At 39.6% G+C, this 15,165-nt stretch overlaps 1 protein-coding gene across 1 annotated transcript in view; it reads left to right on the top strand.

Moving 5' to 3' along the window:
- Positions 1 to 15,165, top strand: part of LOC110956441 (membrane-associated guanylate kinase, WW and PDZ domain-containing protein 1-like) — a 102,061-nt gene that overhangs the window by 58,834 nt on the left and 28,062 nt on the right. Inside the window, 15 exon segments of the mRNA XM_051950056.1 lie at positions 5,554 to 5,633; positions 5,635 to 5,674; positions 7,874 to 7,905; positions 7,908 to 8,033; positions 8,035 to 8,065; positions 9,213 to 9,271; positions 9,274 to 9,336; positions 9,338 to 9,383; positions 9,386 to 9,403; positions 9,406 to 9,433; positions 9,728 to 9,772; positions 10,042 to 10,124; positions 10,702 to 10,740; positions 13,653 to 13,710; positions 13,939 to 14,051. Of these exon segments, the coding sequence (XP_051806016.1) occupies positions 5,554 to 5,633; positions 5,635 to 5,674; positions 7,874 to 7,905; positions 7,908 to 8,033; positions 8,035 to 8,065; positions 9,213 to 9,271; positions 9,274 to 9,336; positions 9,338 to 9,383; positions 9,386 to 9,403; positions 9,406 to 9,433; positions 9,728 to 9,772; positions 10,042 to 10,124; positions 10,702 to 10,740; positions 13,653 to 13,710; positions 13,939 to 14,051 (861 nt within the window).

The following is a 15,165-nucleotide window of genomic DNA, read 5'->3' as shown; positions in this document are numbered from 1 at the left end:
TTTGTTGTTTTTTTTAATCAAATGGATTTCTGGTCTTAGCATTTGGTGGATTTAGGACAAATGCTCAAACCAGTAGTGAACACACTGTCAGCAGCGAGTCCCTGCGGTAGCTTCAGTCTGGGTGAGATTAGTATGTTTGGGTTACTGTTGAAGAAGCTCCTGTGTAGACTTGAAGCCTGACATGAAGCCTTTCTATCTGTAACAAGCTGTCAAAAAACACTCAGCCTTTCACTGTTATATAATACCACGACTTTGTTCTGTCTCACTTCTTTGTGTGTTATAGTATTATAGTCGCACACGCTGCATTGCTAGATATAAGTAACTGTCTTTCCAGAAATTTCCCAAAAATTACAGTATAGTGACGGAGGAAATGTTAGAAAATGTAGAGGAATACTCCTCTGTAACACCACATGGACTAACTTTAATCACTGACACTAACTATTAGCTCCAGAAAATCCTTGTTGCATGTTTTTGTTTCAGTGCACCAATGTCAGGAACATTTGAAGCAATTTTTGTTTTGAATTAAGATGCCATCAACAAACCTGCTGACAGATTTGTCGCCTTTATTGAATTATCATGCCCACTGACACCATTAAACTTGAAATGCAGTGTGCAGAAGTGGCATTTCAAAGCATATATTTATTGCCTGTTGATAGAGGCCCGGGCCTGTCATATTTGACTTTCTAGAAGTCAAACAGAGTACGCAGGAAAACATAAAGATCTTAATTCACTGCAGTTCAAAGCTGTGGTTATTATAGGTATGTTTAGGAATTAATGAGGTTGCCTTTGTAAATCTTTTTTCCACTGTATTTGGATGCACAGAATAAAGAACACAGTGAGTGGATGCCCAGAATGAAATCCAGAGCAATAGCCCTGCAATGAAACCACATTTGTGAAGCTCATATTCTTTCTTCATAGTAACAGATATGTTTCACTATTTTGGATATTATAAAACTGCTGGTTTTTGCTGTTGCTGTATTGAATTACATTTATTTTATTTGCAGGTGATAGCGTTTGAGCCTACCCTCTGTACTTCGCCTTTATGAAAACTTTATACTGATTTTAAAGCTCAAGTTTGAAAGGAATGTGAAAACTTGTGCGTTGTTAATACTCTCTAGTATCTTCTGCGTATGAATCGGTGCCAGGCTTGTATCTGAACAAAGCTTTACTGGCATTATTCAGCTGAAGATGTTTCCAAATGTGCTTGTGTTACATTTTCCATTCATGCATGAACAAGCTGGTTTCTCACAGAGAAAGAATGGAGCCCATTGATGACTGTCAGCGTAAGTTAGTTCATCAGAGTCGAGGTTACAGCTGACTTGTTATCATTGTTTCTCGGGTCAGGGAAAATGGAGACTGACCACAGTGATAGTAAGGAGGCAAGTCTGACCTCACTGTTTTTCTCGTACACTGAGAGCATTCAGGCTCTGTCTGATCTCCAGAAGACCAACTGAAGACAAGCTGCTGGATGTTCAACAGGAATTATCTCCCACACAATGTCCTTAGTTCAGTTTATGAATCTGGCAGAAGTGTCTTTTGTAAAAAGATGTCAGTGGTTCTTTGGCAACAAGTGAAGTGTGAATTTCATCATCATATAGACTGTCAGGTGTTGGGAGTTTTTGGCTTCTCAATTTTCTGTTTATTTTCTGTGGAATAACAAACAGGAATGTGAATCTGTATACCAAGACAATTAAAAACTTGCCATCAGTATTCTCTTTTTGTATCAGGCCGTGGTGGGCGTTGTTAGCCATTAATGAGTTAGGCTGCTTCATAGCGAAACATAATTTTTGTGGTTGCACCAAGCAGTGACTTTGATTTTCTGGTTTAACCGATCACTCTCTTAGCCTGAGACTTGTGAAGCAATCCGAGGATATTTAGCTTGCGGTAATCTAAAACACAGAAAGTGAATGGCAAAAATGAAAATACTCACATTGAAATAACTGGAGCTAAAAATGTTTTGATTTTTGACTGAAGTGGCTTAAACAGAGGATCAATAATAAATTTTCTGGCAGGTGACTAATTGATAAATCACCCACACATATCAGTGCTGAGTGATTGTTATCAGTACATTTACATACTTTAATGTGTCAAGTAGGTCATTAGCTGGATTAGCAGAAAACAGACAAAGCAATACACACAATATTCCCTTTATAAGTCAATTTTATTGGTCGTCTATGTCACATGTGGTTTGTGAAGAGAAGAACAACATCCCAGCAGAGGAGCAGTGAGCCAGTATAGTATATATATGTGCGCAGACGGTTTAGATGCTTCAACACAGCTAACGCATTAGATGTAAGAAATCATTGCTGTTGCTGTTGCTACAATTGCAGAATTGTAGCAACAGCTGTGTAAAAGTTAAAGTTAGTGTTTAGGCTATAGCTGGTGGTGTCACTTTGTAAAGCTAATAACTGTGGTGGAGTTGTTTTATCAGATAAGTTTTCCTTTGACTTGCGTTCACTGGTCATGCTCATCTGGCCAGTGGAGTGACTCACCAACTCGAGCAGGGGGCAGTGGACTCCTGCAGAGCCGCTGGAGGAGCAGGACACAAAACACTGTAAATATATAGTGTGTTTTCAGGACACAACAATGTTTACCCAGAGAGTTTCAGCAGTACAGTTCTTACTGTGTAGAAACCAGAGCCAGTTTAAAACCAATTCATAGCCTCCCTGAGTCATTTCTGACAGAAATAAGCATCATTTTTTCCCACACAAAACAAATAGACAAGCATTTACAAATGTGGTCATCACAGTGTCAAGTTGGAGCCACAGCTTTGATTCTAAATCTTTTATTTTGAAGGAAGACAGGACACTTATTCCTATGTGGTAGGACACCCCTATTAATTCTGCTTGGGTGTATTACTCTGATAATTGTCAGGACATATACTGCCCAGTTTTTTTGAGTTGTTCATTTTCAAACTGAGCACAGTACAATATTGATTAATAGTCAGGGAATTGATTTTCAGCTTGCGTATTTATTTATTCATTAGCTTTTAGAAAATAGAGCTGTTGCGTTTAATTTCTGTAATTTTCTGTACTGTTTTGTCCAAAGGATTAGTGTTGAATTTGGGTTTTTTTATGCTTCTGTCTAATTTCTTGTGGCTTTGTGAGATAAGTGTAGATCCGCAGAAATAGATATTAATTAATTTAATGTTATTTTGTTAACAGTGCAGTAATAGTCTAATTAGAGTTTATTGTGCTTAAATTTTCCAGTAAAAATGAGAGATTCTCCTAGCCGGAGACACTGTAACTCATCGTGGATCTGCATTTAGCTTGATTTGATTGAATTCCAGTGAATATGAATCTACTGCTTCATTTAATACACAACAACATGGTGACATTTTGGTGATAATTGTTTCCATCCTGCTGTACTGCACTTATTTTTCCCAAACCTCCATGTCAAATTCATGTACTGCTAGTTAAAGATGAAAGAGGAATGTTGTTTATACAGACATCTGATGATGATGGAACAAAACTTCAGTATTCTATAGTACAGGCGCACTGGAATTAGTCAGCCTATCAGAGCCCTCCACTGTGGGGGAATAGCCTGGAATAACAGCTCCATTCCCGGCTCAGCAGACGGTGTCATTAGAGCACACTGAGCCTCAGAAACATCATCTTCCACCGTGGGACCACACAGTCCTGTGACTCAAACTCCTAGACAACTTCGCTTTCATCTCGTTCTGATACGCTGAGGTGAATACAAAGCAGCACTTTGCTCGTGTGCGCTGCTGTAGAAGGGTCAGTTGGGTGATTTATCATGTTGTTTTCTTCATGTGAGGGTTGCTCACAGTCCGAGCACCATGTCTTGTCTAACAACATTACTCCTCCTTATCAATTTATCCTGAGTATCATTTTCAAAATGGCCATGAAGAATAGTGATCAGTGGAGAAGAGAGAAAGAAGTGTTTTCTTTAGCAGTGCAGCTGCAGGACAGAGCAGTGTTTGGCAAAGACTCGACTATTATAAGGTGTTTGTGGGATGGATGTACCTTGAGGGATGCAGCATGAGCTTGAGGCTCAGGTAAATACTCAAACACGGAGGCTTTGTTTGTTTTTCACTCGTCTGGAACAGAACACAGAGATGTTGTTAAAGTGGTAGAAGACAGATAAAGTGTAATTTCTGCAACTGCATGCTTTGTACCTTCAGCTGTATGGTCCAAAGTAAAATACATTATCAGCTGGTAGATGAAATGAGGGGAAAATTTGTGATTTTCAGTTCAACAACTACTGGATTGAGTGTCATATAAATGCAGTCTGGATACATGTGGCCCCATAGGATCAAATGCAGTAACTCTGATTTGTCTGACTTGTGGTTTGTGTGAAGTACTAAATAATCTGAAGCCTTCTAACCATCCAGCAAGCAGTTCTGACACAATATCTGGCAGCTTTTGTTTTGTTTTACGTTAGTTATTCCACCAGTAAGGAGCAACTGAATCTGGCTTACCGTGACTTTACCCTCTGCATGTGTTAGAATCAAGTCTACCTCATGAGACGAGTGTTAGAGGGCATCATATTCATGTGTGTGTGAGTGTGTGTAAGGACTCCTGTCCTGATCACAGTGGGTTATCAACTTTCGTCAACCAATCTGGCATGTCATCTCATCTCCTTTGTAAAGTCAAAGACACAATAGCCCCTGTCTCTATTGTCTGGTTTCAGCTTCTCCTACAAAGTGTTCCCACTCCAAAGTAAAACGTTGCAGACCACTAATCATTAACTCCAGCGGGGGTTCAGGCTCAGGGCAGTTGGGCAGCAGGGAGAATCTTATTGACGCTTTACCTGATAGACAGTTTGAAACCACAATGTTGACTGAGAGGCTTATGAGACGTCTAATGTGCTATTCTTTCAGAATTATGTCAAATATACTCAGTTTCTCTGTCTTCTGTTTGCTTCTGGTTTCACTGCACAAAGCACGAGTTCTGGTTTATACTGTCTCAAACTGAAAGGCCTTTATTGTTACTACAGTCAAACCAAACAACTCCACAGAATGCAGTGAGTGTAGCTGCTGAGCAATGCAGTCGCAACAGGAACATGCAGCTTTCACAATCAATAGCAGCTTAGGCAGTACGGCTGCGATAGTATTATGTCAGTGAATTTTTACAATTCCAGACTCACCTTGAAGAAATTGATAGATTGATAACAGTATCAGGATTAGTGTAATTGCTAAAGGTGACCTTTATTTTATCTTCTGACTTAACAGGCAGCAGTTTCCCATGAGGCAGAGAGACAGCTCGAGATGTGAGCCTTGATTTAATTTCCTGACATAATATTCACAGGCCACTCAACAGACACTGTGCTTCCAATGATGGTGCTGAATTACAATCACACCCTCTTCATTTCAAGAACCCTTTCTTATGGTCATCATCTCAAAAAGCTGAATGAATGTTGGGATACTGGCTGCATTTTTAACATTAATGACATGCCTCCAGTGTTGTAGTTGTGAGCGAAGCATATTTAAGATGCTGTGCCAGGGGGGAAATACTGATTCCACCCACCAGTCTTGAATTTTAATGGGTTATTAGCAGCCACCTAAACTTTGTTTTTCTTTCCCGTGCATAGGTACGACCCGCCCTCCTCGAGACGGAGAGGTCCCCGGGGTGGATTACAACTTTCTGTCTGTGGAGGACTTCTTGGAACTTTGAGGAGAGTGGCACACTACTGGAAATAGGAACGTATGAGGGTGAGGATGATAATGCATCATAACCTGGCACTTGGTATGTGACTCACGGATAGCGCACGGTGTCCCCATTCTCCACGGATACAATGAGTTGTTGCCATGGCCATGCAAAATGTATTTTTCCCTACATGCTGGCGGCTGTAAAAGCCGATACACTCAGTTGATTCTGATTAGACTGTGCATGATGGGGGGGAATGCATCACAGGAGACAAGCAAGGTCACTCCAACATCTGCCCCTCTCACTCTGATTAGGACAGTGTTGTGCAAGTGCTAAGTCTCATAGTGACACAAACCTGTGTGTGTAAACATGTATGCATGAGTGTGCGGGTGAGTGTGTGTTTATGTGTTACATGCCGGGCTAAGTCTGTTTTGTGTGTGTGTGTGTGTGTGTTTTGCGTGTGCTTGTGAGTGCATGTGGCTGGGAGAGAATGTTACGACATTAATCTGCTTGGCATCGGTTCTCCTGTGTGTTGGCACGTTTCTCCCTTTCACACAGACAATGTAAATACCACAGGAGTCTGTGGGCCGTCCCAGACGACTGACAGAAGAATGGATCATTGATTTGTGGCAAAAAATGTGGATCTTGACCAGAACATAACGATTGTAATAAAACTGATTGGGATGCAACTTAACGTCTAAATATCCCTCAAAATATTGATGGATATTTCTTGTTTTTCATACTGTAGTAGCCAGAGTGGACAAAAAAGTAAGAAAAAGGGTATGGAAGAAAGGTAAAAACAGTTAAAGAACTACTTTGACATTTTGGGAAGCATGCTTTCTACCCTAAAGTTAGTTTTAATGATCCCATATCAGTCCACATGTTTCTGTAAATATAAAGCTAAAGTCAGCAGCTGCTTAGTTTAGCTTAGCTTAGCTTAAGCATAAAGATAAGAAACAAGGGAAACTGCTAGTGTGGCCTCTTCCCAAAATTTAACGGAAATGTTGTTAAAATTTTTAAAAAGGTATATTAATTGTATTCAAACTGTTTGACTATATGTAACTCTCTAAATATCCCTCACAATTTTGTTGAAATTTCTTTTTTGGACAATGTCATCTTTTTTTGTGGTAACTATATGATCGACTGTTGCTCTTTCGGCTATACTGATATTGTCAAATGAATAATCATATTTTTACAGGACAGCCAGATTAGTTAAGATAACTGGTAAGAGTATTTTGCTACCGATGGGTAGAGCTATTTTAGCCACAAGCTACACTAACTGGCATTGACTGTCGATACTGTATATTGATATTTTCAAGTGACTAAGCATTTTCTTTTACTACATAACCAAAGGGGGATTCCAGGAAGTTATCACATCCAGCCAAGAATCCACATAGCCCCTGAAATATGCTTACAATTGTCCTTCTTTTTTAAATGTGTGGTTTCTGTCCAGCTAAAACCAATGAGATAGATAAGTGGAAACTGACTGGTAGATGTATTTTGGTAGCTGTGGATATAGCCAGTTTAGCAATCACCTGTCTTTATGCTAAGCTACGCTAACTGGTTACTGTCTCAAGGTGATTGGACAGAAGCAAATGTGCTTTCAATCTTCTAATTCAACTAGTGCCTGAGGGCAAATTAACACATGATTTTAATATGATTTAAGAAAGCCATTACTGGTATATTTTAAACTTAATTTGCACTGTGAGAGGTCTATCTCATCAGGATTTTTGTGAATGTGGTTTTTTTTATGCACATTTTGTATGTAACTTTTACCCGTGATGTTTTTCTTACCTACATTCATGTCAGCTCAGTGTAAATATATATGTAAAAATGTTGCAATTTCTCTTAAATCTATCTATCTATCTGTCTATCTGTCTATCCGTTCTATCCGTCTATCTGTCTATCTAATCAAAAACGCGGTTGAGCTGATTCATTGTTTTGCTCAGTATGCTTTCTGAAGGACTGGACAAAAACAGCTCTACAATCTCAAATACAAACTACAATCTTTTTCTTTTTTTTTCGCTTGCCACCACCAGCTGCTTATTTCCATTTTTTTGTGGTCACATTGTGATCCAGCTTCATGTCTTTTCCTCTCTGTGTAAGATTAGGAGGTTTCATAGATGCTCAGCCTGCTATATCTCTGTCCCCCGCTCTGCCTGTTTTGTTTTTTTTTATCCCCGGATTCCTCTCTCTGTCTCAGTTTCTCCTTCTCCCTCCTTCTGCGTCTCTCTCAAGCTGCTAATGTCCTTCTTGTTGCCTAGGTAACTATTATGGGACCCCCAAGCCCGCCAAGGCAGCCCATCATTGGGACAAGTGATTCTCAGTGATGCAGGCTCCCGTCAGTCCACCCCAACGCGCACCAAGTCCTACAATGACATGCAAAACGCCCGCGTAGTGCCTGCTGACGACGACGATGACGATCCAGGCCACGGAAATGAACAACAGTTTTACAGGTGAAGGCACTGCTGCACCTCCTCTGGTTGTCGAACTTTCTCATTCCGCAGCTTGCGTGGTTTCCTCCATCTGTGCTGTGTTGTTGCTTGTTTAGAAGTGTCTGTATATACATGTGTGTACCCAAAGATTAGGAATACACAACGGGAGAGATATTGTGTGTATGTTTATGATCTCTCCTGTGTTATACGGTGATGGGTGTCTGGCGGTTACATCATGTCTTTGTGATGCTGATTCTTTTTCTCTGCGCCTCCAAACACTGCCATCTGCCTGTGAGGAGGGTGTAATGGGGGAAGAAGTATATTACTGACTACACTCACTGAGATTCAACTTTTCTCTCCGTCTTTCCCCACCTATATCCTATTTCTTTCTTTCTTTTTCTTGCTGAATTCCCTCTAGCATGCATACACATTCACCAACTGTTCATATCTCTCCCTGGTGATAAAAGAGTTTTTATGCATGCTACATCTCAGCACATGTCAGAGGGGTTGCTGTGTATGTAAATTAAATTCTGCAAAAAAAACAAAACGAAATGAGATTATGAGATTTTAAAGCCAAAGCCTCCCATCTTTTCCTCTCTTCTTAGATTTCTATCCTGTTTTGAGTGCAAGAGAGGTTGTGTGTTTTTTTTTCTCTCTTGATGCTGTGAATCTATGCCCTCTCTGTGTCCCCCTGCCAGACTGCCAGAGTGTTGAATTTGCATTTGATCAACCCTGAAAGGCCCACGGAAGTGGTGGAGGATATTTGGCCAGAACTGAGGGAGCGAATGGGATTGGGGGTTGGGATAGCTAGCTTTAGGAGAAAGGAGCTTCTGGGAGGAGAGGTAAAACGGGTGGGGGTCAAATTGAGTTTGGGAAAGACTGTTGCTGAAGGAATTTGCATATTCCTGTGACCTTTTATTACACTAGAAATGGGCGGGGGACAAACTTAGAACAGGGGGAGGGGAAAATGCTCAGGATATGTTGTGGCTAAAGTTGCAGAGGAGACATCAGAGTGGGCATGTCTGCTTATTCTTTCTGTTCTTTTCTTGCATGCATGAGACATAAACTGTGCTTTTGTTCTTTTTTGTCGTCGTTCCGTGTTGTGCTTGTTTGTGTTACCCAGGATCCTTAGTGCGTAGTCTCTTCCCCTCTCCTTTGTTGTGCACAGGTAACCCTAACGACCAGGACGAGAGCCGCGGCGGCATCCTCCGGCCATACCTGCACGTGAAAATGCTCTACCCTGTGGTCTGAACAATGCAGCCACCTCAACAGCAGAAAGCGGGCAGCAGACGGCTCGCAGAACCGCAGGTCTCTCCAGAAGACTCACTGGGACCGCTGCCTGAAACTGGGAGATGGCCTACACGAGAATGGAGAACTGTACTTCATAGAGTATGTATCGACAGACTGCATCAGTTTAATCTGCTTAACGCAGTCTGCCTGAATAAGCATTTCTCACCGCAGTCATACTGTAGCTGGTGTTTTCTGTATTTTACCTGCACTATTATCCCTTTTGTTCGTCCAGTGGCTTGTCTTCCCCCATGATTTGGTTTTTAGGCCTCCCCAGCCAACCTGCCCAGCCCCCTGGGTGCTACTGCTTTCCTGTTAATCCCCGCATGTCCCGATCTCAAAAGGAGATCACATCCTGATCACCTGACTACCTCCACCTCTCTGTCCTCTCTGCAGCACGGCAAAGACACACCAGGACATGGCTGTGTATTTTCAGAGCTTGTATGTTCATTTCTGCTATCACTGATTTACAGTATGTTCTTGTTTAACAATAGAGGGAAAAGTCAGGTTGTTCATTGTTGATATCCTGCCTGTGTCGCTCTGTTCCTTTTATTTGTTTGCAGCAGACACCTTCTGTCCTCTGTAAACTTGCTGACGCCTTTTTTTTGTTGTAATTCTTATTGATGCATGCATTGCCCCTGCTGTGCTTTTATATGTCAGTTTGACAGCTTGTGCTGAATTACTCTGTTGTCTTGTTTGTTTCCTCTCAGCCACAACACAAAGACCACATCATGGCTGGATCCTCGGTGTAAAGACAAAGCCTCCAGGCCTTTGGAAGAGTGTGACGACGATGGTAAGCCTCTATACAACATTTACAAAACTAAACTGTATGTTCACACTTGAGTGTAGTGGTTTCAGAACAGTTGGTGGTGTTTGAAGCCTCAGCACACAAGGCTCCTCTTGTGTGCTGAGTGATGCTTTTGTCAGTGTCTAGCTGCGGTTTTAGTCCTTTGAATTGGTTTTTGATTACAAGATTTGTTAATTTTGTCCTACATTTGTCATGTTGTAAATGCTGTTGTAATTAAAATATGACATGTCTCACCACCAAAGAAAGAGAGAGAAATTGAGAAATTCCAAATGACACTTTGTTTATTGTTTGTTCAGAACACCAATTGCAAAATTGCACCATCAAGTGGTGAAACTGAATTAGCACACTACACTGGATTGCTCAGGTTGTTTTGAGATGTTATGTCTTCATGATTATCAATTTCTAAGGGCTTTCTGTTTCCCTATTTGCCTTTCTCTCGACTGTCACTTCACTCCTTATTTGCTCTTGATTCCTCCATCCCCACCCACTTCTTTTTCTGCTATCCATCCCTTTTCTACTCTTTATTTTGTTTTCTTTGTTTCATTCCGCTTTCTACTTGGAGAAGAAGGGATACATACGGAGGACCTGGAGACGGATCTAGGTAAAGTTTTTCTATTTTGCATTCAACTCTATGGCTTTGCATATGGTATCACAGTTTTAAGCAAACTGTTCTTTAATTTTCTTCCTAAAGTGAATGTAAGAGATGATCAGTAGGAAATCCAAGCTACTGATTCCTTGAGATTTTGACCATTGTAAATTATGAAGTTTGTATTTTGTCCTCTATCGGTCTGTGCTCTGCAGAAGGTGATGTGACTGATGCTTTAGTTACCTGCAGAAAACAGCGGCAAATATGTCCTGTATAAACAATGTGACTGGAAAAGAATTAATAAAGGTTTCATTAAACAATAAAAAATCATCAGGAGGTTCAATGTAATTGCTAAGACCATACAATAGGGCCTCCATGTGTTTCCTTAGAGAACAAAAACCTTTTAAGGTACTCAGTTCCCCCACCTGGTTCTTCGGAAGTCAGAGTTTAAATTCTGTTTTAGATGTTTCAGGACAAGAAACGTCCAGGAATGCCAAGGGTTGCTCTGGCGTTTGACTTTCATATCAGAACTAAAGCCTCAAGACTAATTAGTCCGCTGGTATATCAAATATTCAACATGTCTGTGAAGATTCTCAGTCATCCAGGTCATGTAATTGTAGGAGCTTCAGTTAAAATCAGCTGGACTTCTCTTGTAGGTTGTTGAAGACAAATCTTAAACAGTTTCAGATTCCTACCTACAGCTGCCCTCTGCAATAATGGACAATAAAAACCCGGCTCCTGAGCTTTCCCATTAAGTTAATCATTCATAAAATCTATTCATACTGTTTCTACGACTGTGTTTCCAGTTGAAAGTTTTAGAAATGCTTGATGTGTAACAATGTCGTAGAAAATACTTGCACACTTAGTCATCATCAGCAACGTCCAATGCTGCACGTTTTACCCTGACAGTTCCCGAACCTTCCTTAGTTAGGTTGAAAAACACTGCATAGTCAGAAGGCGTAATAGATTTTTTTGGATTTTGTCCATGTTTTTTTTCTATTTTTAGACATGGTAAAATAAACAATCCAAAGCAGTGTCTCTGTCTGGGTAAAAAATAAATAAAAACTTGTTTTTGATTGTTCTATTACATTTTTGATTGTGGTTCATTAAATGTCTCCCACCAGACTTTCATGTTGTAATGATATTAATCTGCAGCATTAATCTGAAGCATATTGTATGCAGTGTAGCCAAATGTAGTTGATCACAGTAATTTAATTTGAGTTTCATGTAGTAAAATGCACTCAAGAGTTGTTGGTTAATGCACAAGAACTCATTGAGAACATATTATGCTAAGGTTTTGCTGAAGATACAGATTGTTATATGTCCTTAGAGTACTTTATAGTTTGGCAACTTGCTCAGCTGCTGGTTCACGTCCCATTTTGAAGTTACACAAACAACTCCTTTATGGAATGAGAGTAAGTCTCAAACCCAACCTCGAGTGTCGGGTTGTAAGCCTTAATAACTGCTGGCTGCTCACATGCAGACAGTCTGCGCTTATTGATTATGAAATCCAGTCTCTTATAAAAGTGTTTACTGGACTTGGGAGAAGCCCACAGGAACTGAAGAAGGTAATGCCTTTGTCTGAAATCAAATACAATGAGAAGGGGAACTGAGATACCAGCATCTTAATGGGAATGTGTCCGTGTATTAATATTCCTTATCTGTCAGCCTGTTCACATGGAGCACCGTTTGTGCAAAATTTGTGTAAAATTTGTATTGTTACTAATCATTACCAAAAGATCTAAAATAAGTTGTTAACTCTTCAGATTTACAAATGATCAGACCAGCGTTGTGTGCTGATCTTCATTCTTCTTCTTTGAAGCTCTGTAATATCTTTTTACAGTTGTTTAGTTTTGGTCACAGTGATTCCAATAGCAGTGGTTATAAGCAGTTGTTGGAGTCATTGCACAATAAAACGTAATGTATTACACATTACTAGTTAAAATAAAAACTATGAATTACTTTCCTTATTTACCCCCTGCAGAAAGTAACTGACTACACATTATTTTTGCATTGCTCCACAACACTGCCTGAGGTGCATTGTTGTGTAATTGGCAGTTAACAGTATAACGTTAAACCTTAAATGTCCCCACATGTCATTTTAATAAGGACACAAAATCTCTCTTTTATGCTCTTTGATGAAGTATTACAAAAGCTGGCAAAAGCCATCCCAAGGGGAACTTCACAGAAAAAGGTTATGACAAGAAAAGGGTTCATTTGCAGGTCCAAGAGAGTTAAAGTGGTGCTAGCATCAGGCTGTAAATGTTCAGTAACTGTAATTGCATTAGTGAATTTAGGAACAGTGATGCATTAGAGTACTCCATTACAGGCAAATGTATTTACTACAGTAACCTGTTACCCTTAGTTCATGTCATAGGCAGCAGTAGAGTGACCCTGGTTTAGATTTATCACGCTTATTGATGCAATACGGTATAAAATATGCATGACTGACACAGCTGCACATTGTTGTACATGAAAGAGACACTTTACACTCTAAACTTTCTACTTCTATTAAATTAATAGAACATAAATTCTGAAGGGAATATTTAACAGTATCTTCTATTCTTGGCACACAGATAATCCCAGCGTTACGACCAGCGTTGTGAAAACAAATGGTTTCATTTCAAGTAAAATAAAAGCAGTGATAAATTATCCTGTTGTGCAGTAGTAAAAAGGCCATTTAATACGTTTTGGCATTTTAATTGACATTTATAGGAAAATCCAAAAGGCAACAAAAGTTAGAATTGCTACCATAAACACAGACCATGCTGCAGACAGTGTTGCTTGTAACTGTGGAGGAAAACAGTAAAAATACATGAAGTAATGACTATGTTAAGCAAACCATTCGACTTCACTTTGCTCCGCTAATACACGAGGTGAAAATGTTGTTATTTGATGTTTAATGCTTTGCCCCTTCTGGATTTCAGAGCTGCCTCCAGGATGGGAGAGAATAGATGACCCGGTGTATGGGGTGTACTATGTAGAGTAAGTTAATCGCTTTATTGTCACATCACAAAGAAAAACGTTTTCTTCGTTATAAAAGAGCTTCTTACAAATCTTTACTCTGCTTTTAGTGAATCTGAGGCTGAACTTTCACACTGATAAGAGAATGTTTGATAAACTTTAATATGGTATAAGTGTCATTTCTTCTTTTTTCTAATCAGTCTTTGCCCTTGTTATCTTCTTTTCGCTCCCTATGATTGTCTGTCTCAGTCATATAAACAGAAAGACTCAGTATGAGAACCCGGTGGTGGAGGCGCGGCGTCGAAAAATCCTGGAGCAGCAACAACAGCCGCAGCCTCCAGAAGGTGAGCGGTATATTCGAGGTTCGTTTCCTGCCCTGGCACGGCACCATTTCTTTCTTTCTTCATGTCTGTCAGTGTCGTGTCCTTCTAGTTCGTGCTTTCCGGGGTTTTGGCCAGACTGCTTTGCTCTCTACTCTGACTTAACCTCAGCTCCTTTGTCCAGACATAATGGGGAAAAAAATGCTTTTATACAGTAAAAGCAAATTTTGATTCTCATACAGAGGTTTCAAAAATAGAGCTGGCCCAAGCCCTGGTGTCGTCTTTGGTGTTTAGATTTTAAGTTATGTGATTTATAATCATAAATGCTGTATACCATTCTGTATTTGATCATTTGATTTGCATTACCATGAAAAGACGAGGAACGGATTTTTACTTGAGCCCTAAAGTTTTCATATTGTGAGGTGAGAGAGGGAGGGAGAGGAGGCATAGATAATGAGTGAGGTGAAAGGAATAGATGTACCAAAAGCAACATGAAATATAATTATTGATTTCTCCCACTTACTAGTACATCAACCACTGGAACAGCTGAGTGCCAGAATTTGGGTAAAGAATTCACCAGGTATTCCTTTATGACTTAATTTAATATGAACAGACATACATGATGCTTGTAATTTTAAAATGTGTGCAACTTACACTTTTAAACTATGTTGTCATGTAAATTAGTATGTCATAAAACCCAATGAAATCCAATGAAAACATTCAGTGAAGCTGCTGTTAGCCTTTATGCTAACATGGTAAAATATTGATAGTTTTGAATGTGGACAAAAGTAAAAACCCATCTATTGAGTCCTATTTTATTCTTCAATAAAATATGTTTGTGTGATTAGCATTTTACAGTTTTACCACAGTCAATTTATTTTGGATATATTTCATAATTTCATTTGCTATTTTTAGTGATTGTATTAGTCTACCCTGACAGTTTCTGAACTTTCCTTTGTTATTGAGAACACTGAAAAATCAACAGGGCAACAATCTGAATTATTAATATATTATGTTTTAATCGGTGACTTGTAAACTTTAAACTGACTGATTTATTTGAAAAGTGCCCTACAATTGATTTGTTTTATTGTTTGGTTGATAAAAAGACAGAAACTTCTTTTAATTCCAGAATGTTTAAGAGTACAATCACATTTTT

Source organism: Acanthochromis polyacanthus, chromosome 6 (genome assembly GCF_021347895.1).
Source record: "Acanthochromis polyacanthus isolate Apoly-LR-REF ecotype Palm Island chromosome 6, KAUST_Apoly_ChrSc, whole genome shotgun sequence".
Lineage (NCBI taxonomy): Eukaryota > Metazoa > Chordata > Actinopteri > Pomacentridae > Acanthochromis > Acanthochromis polyacanthus.
The sequence above is the reverse complement of the archived record's forward strand: the minus strand, read 5'-3'. Positions and strand labels throughout refer to the sequence as shown.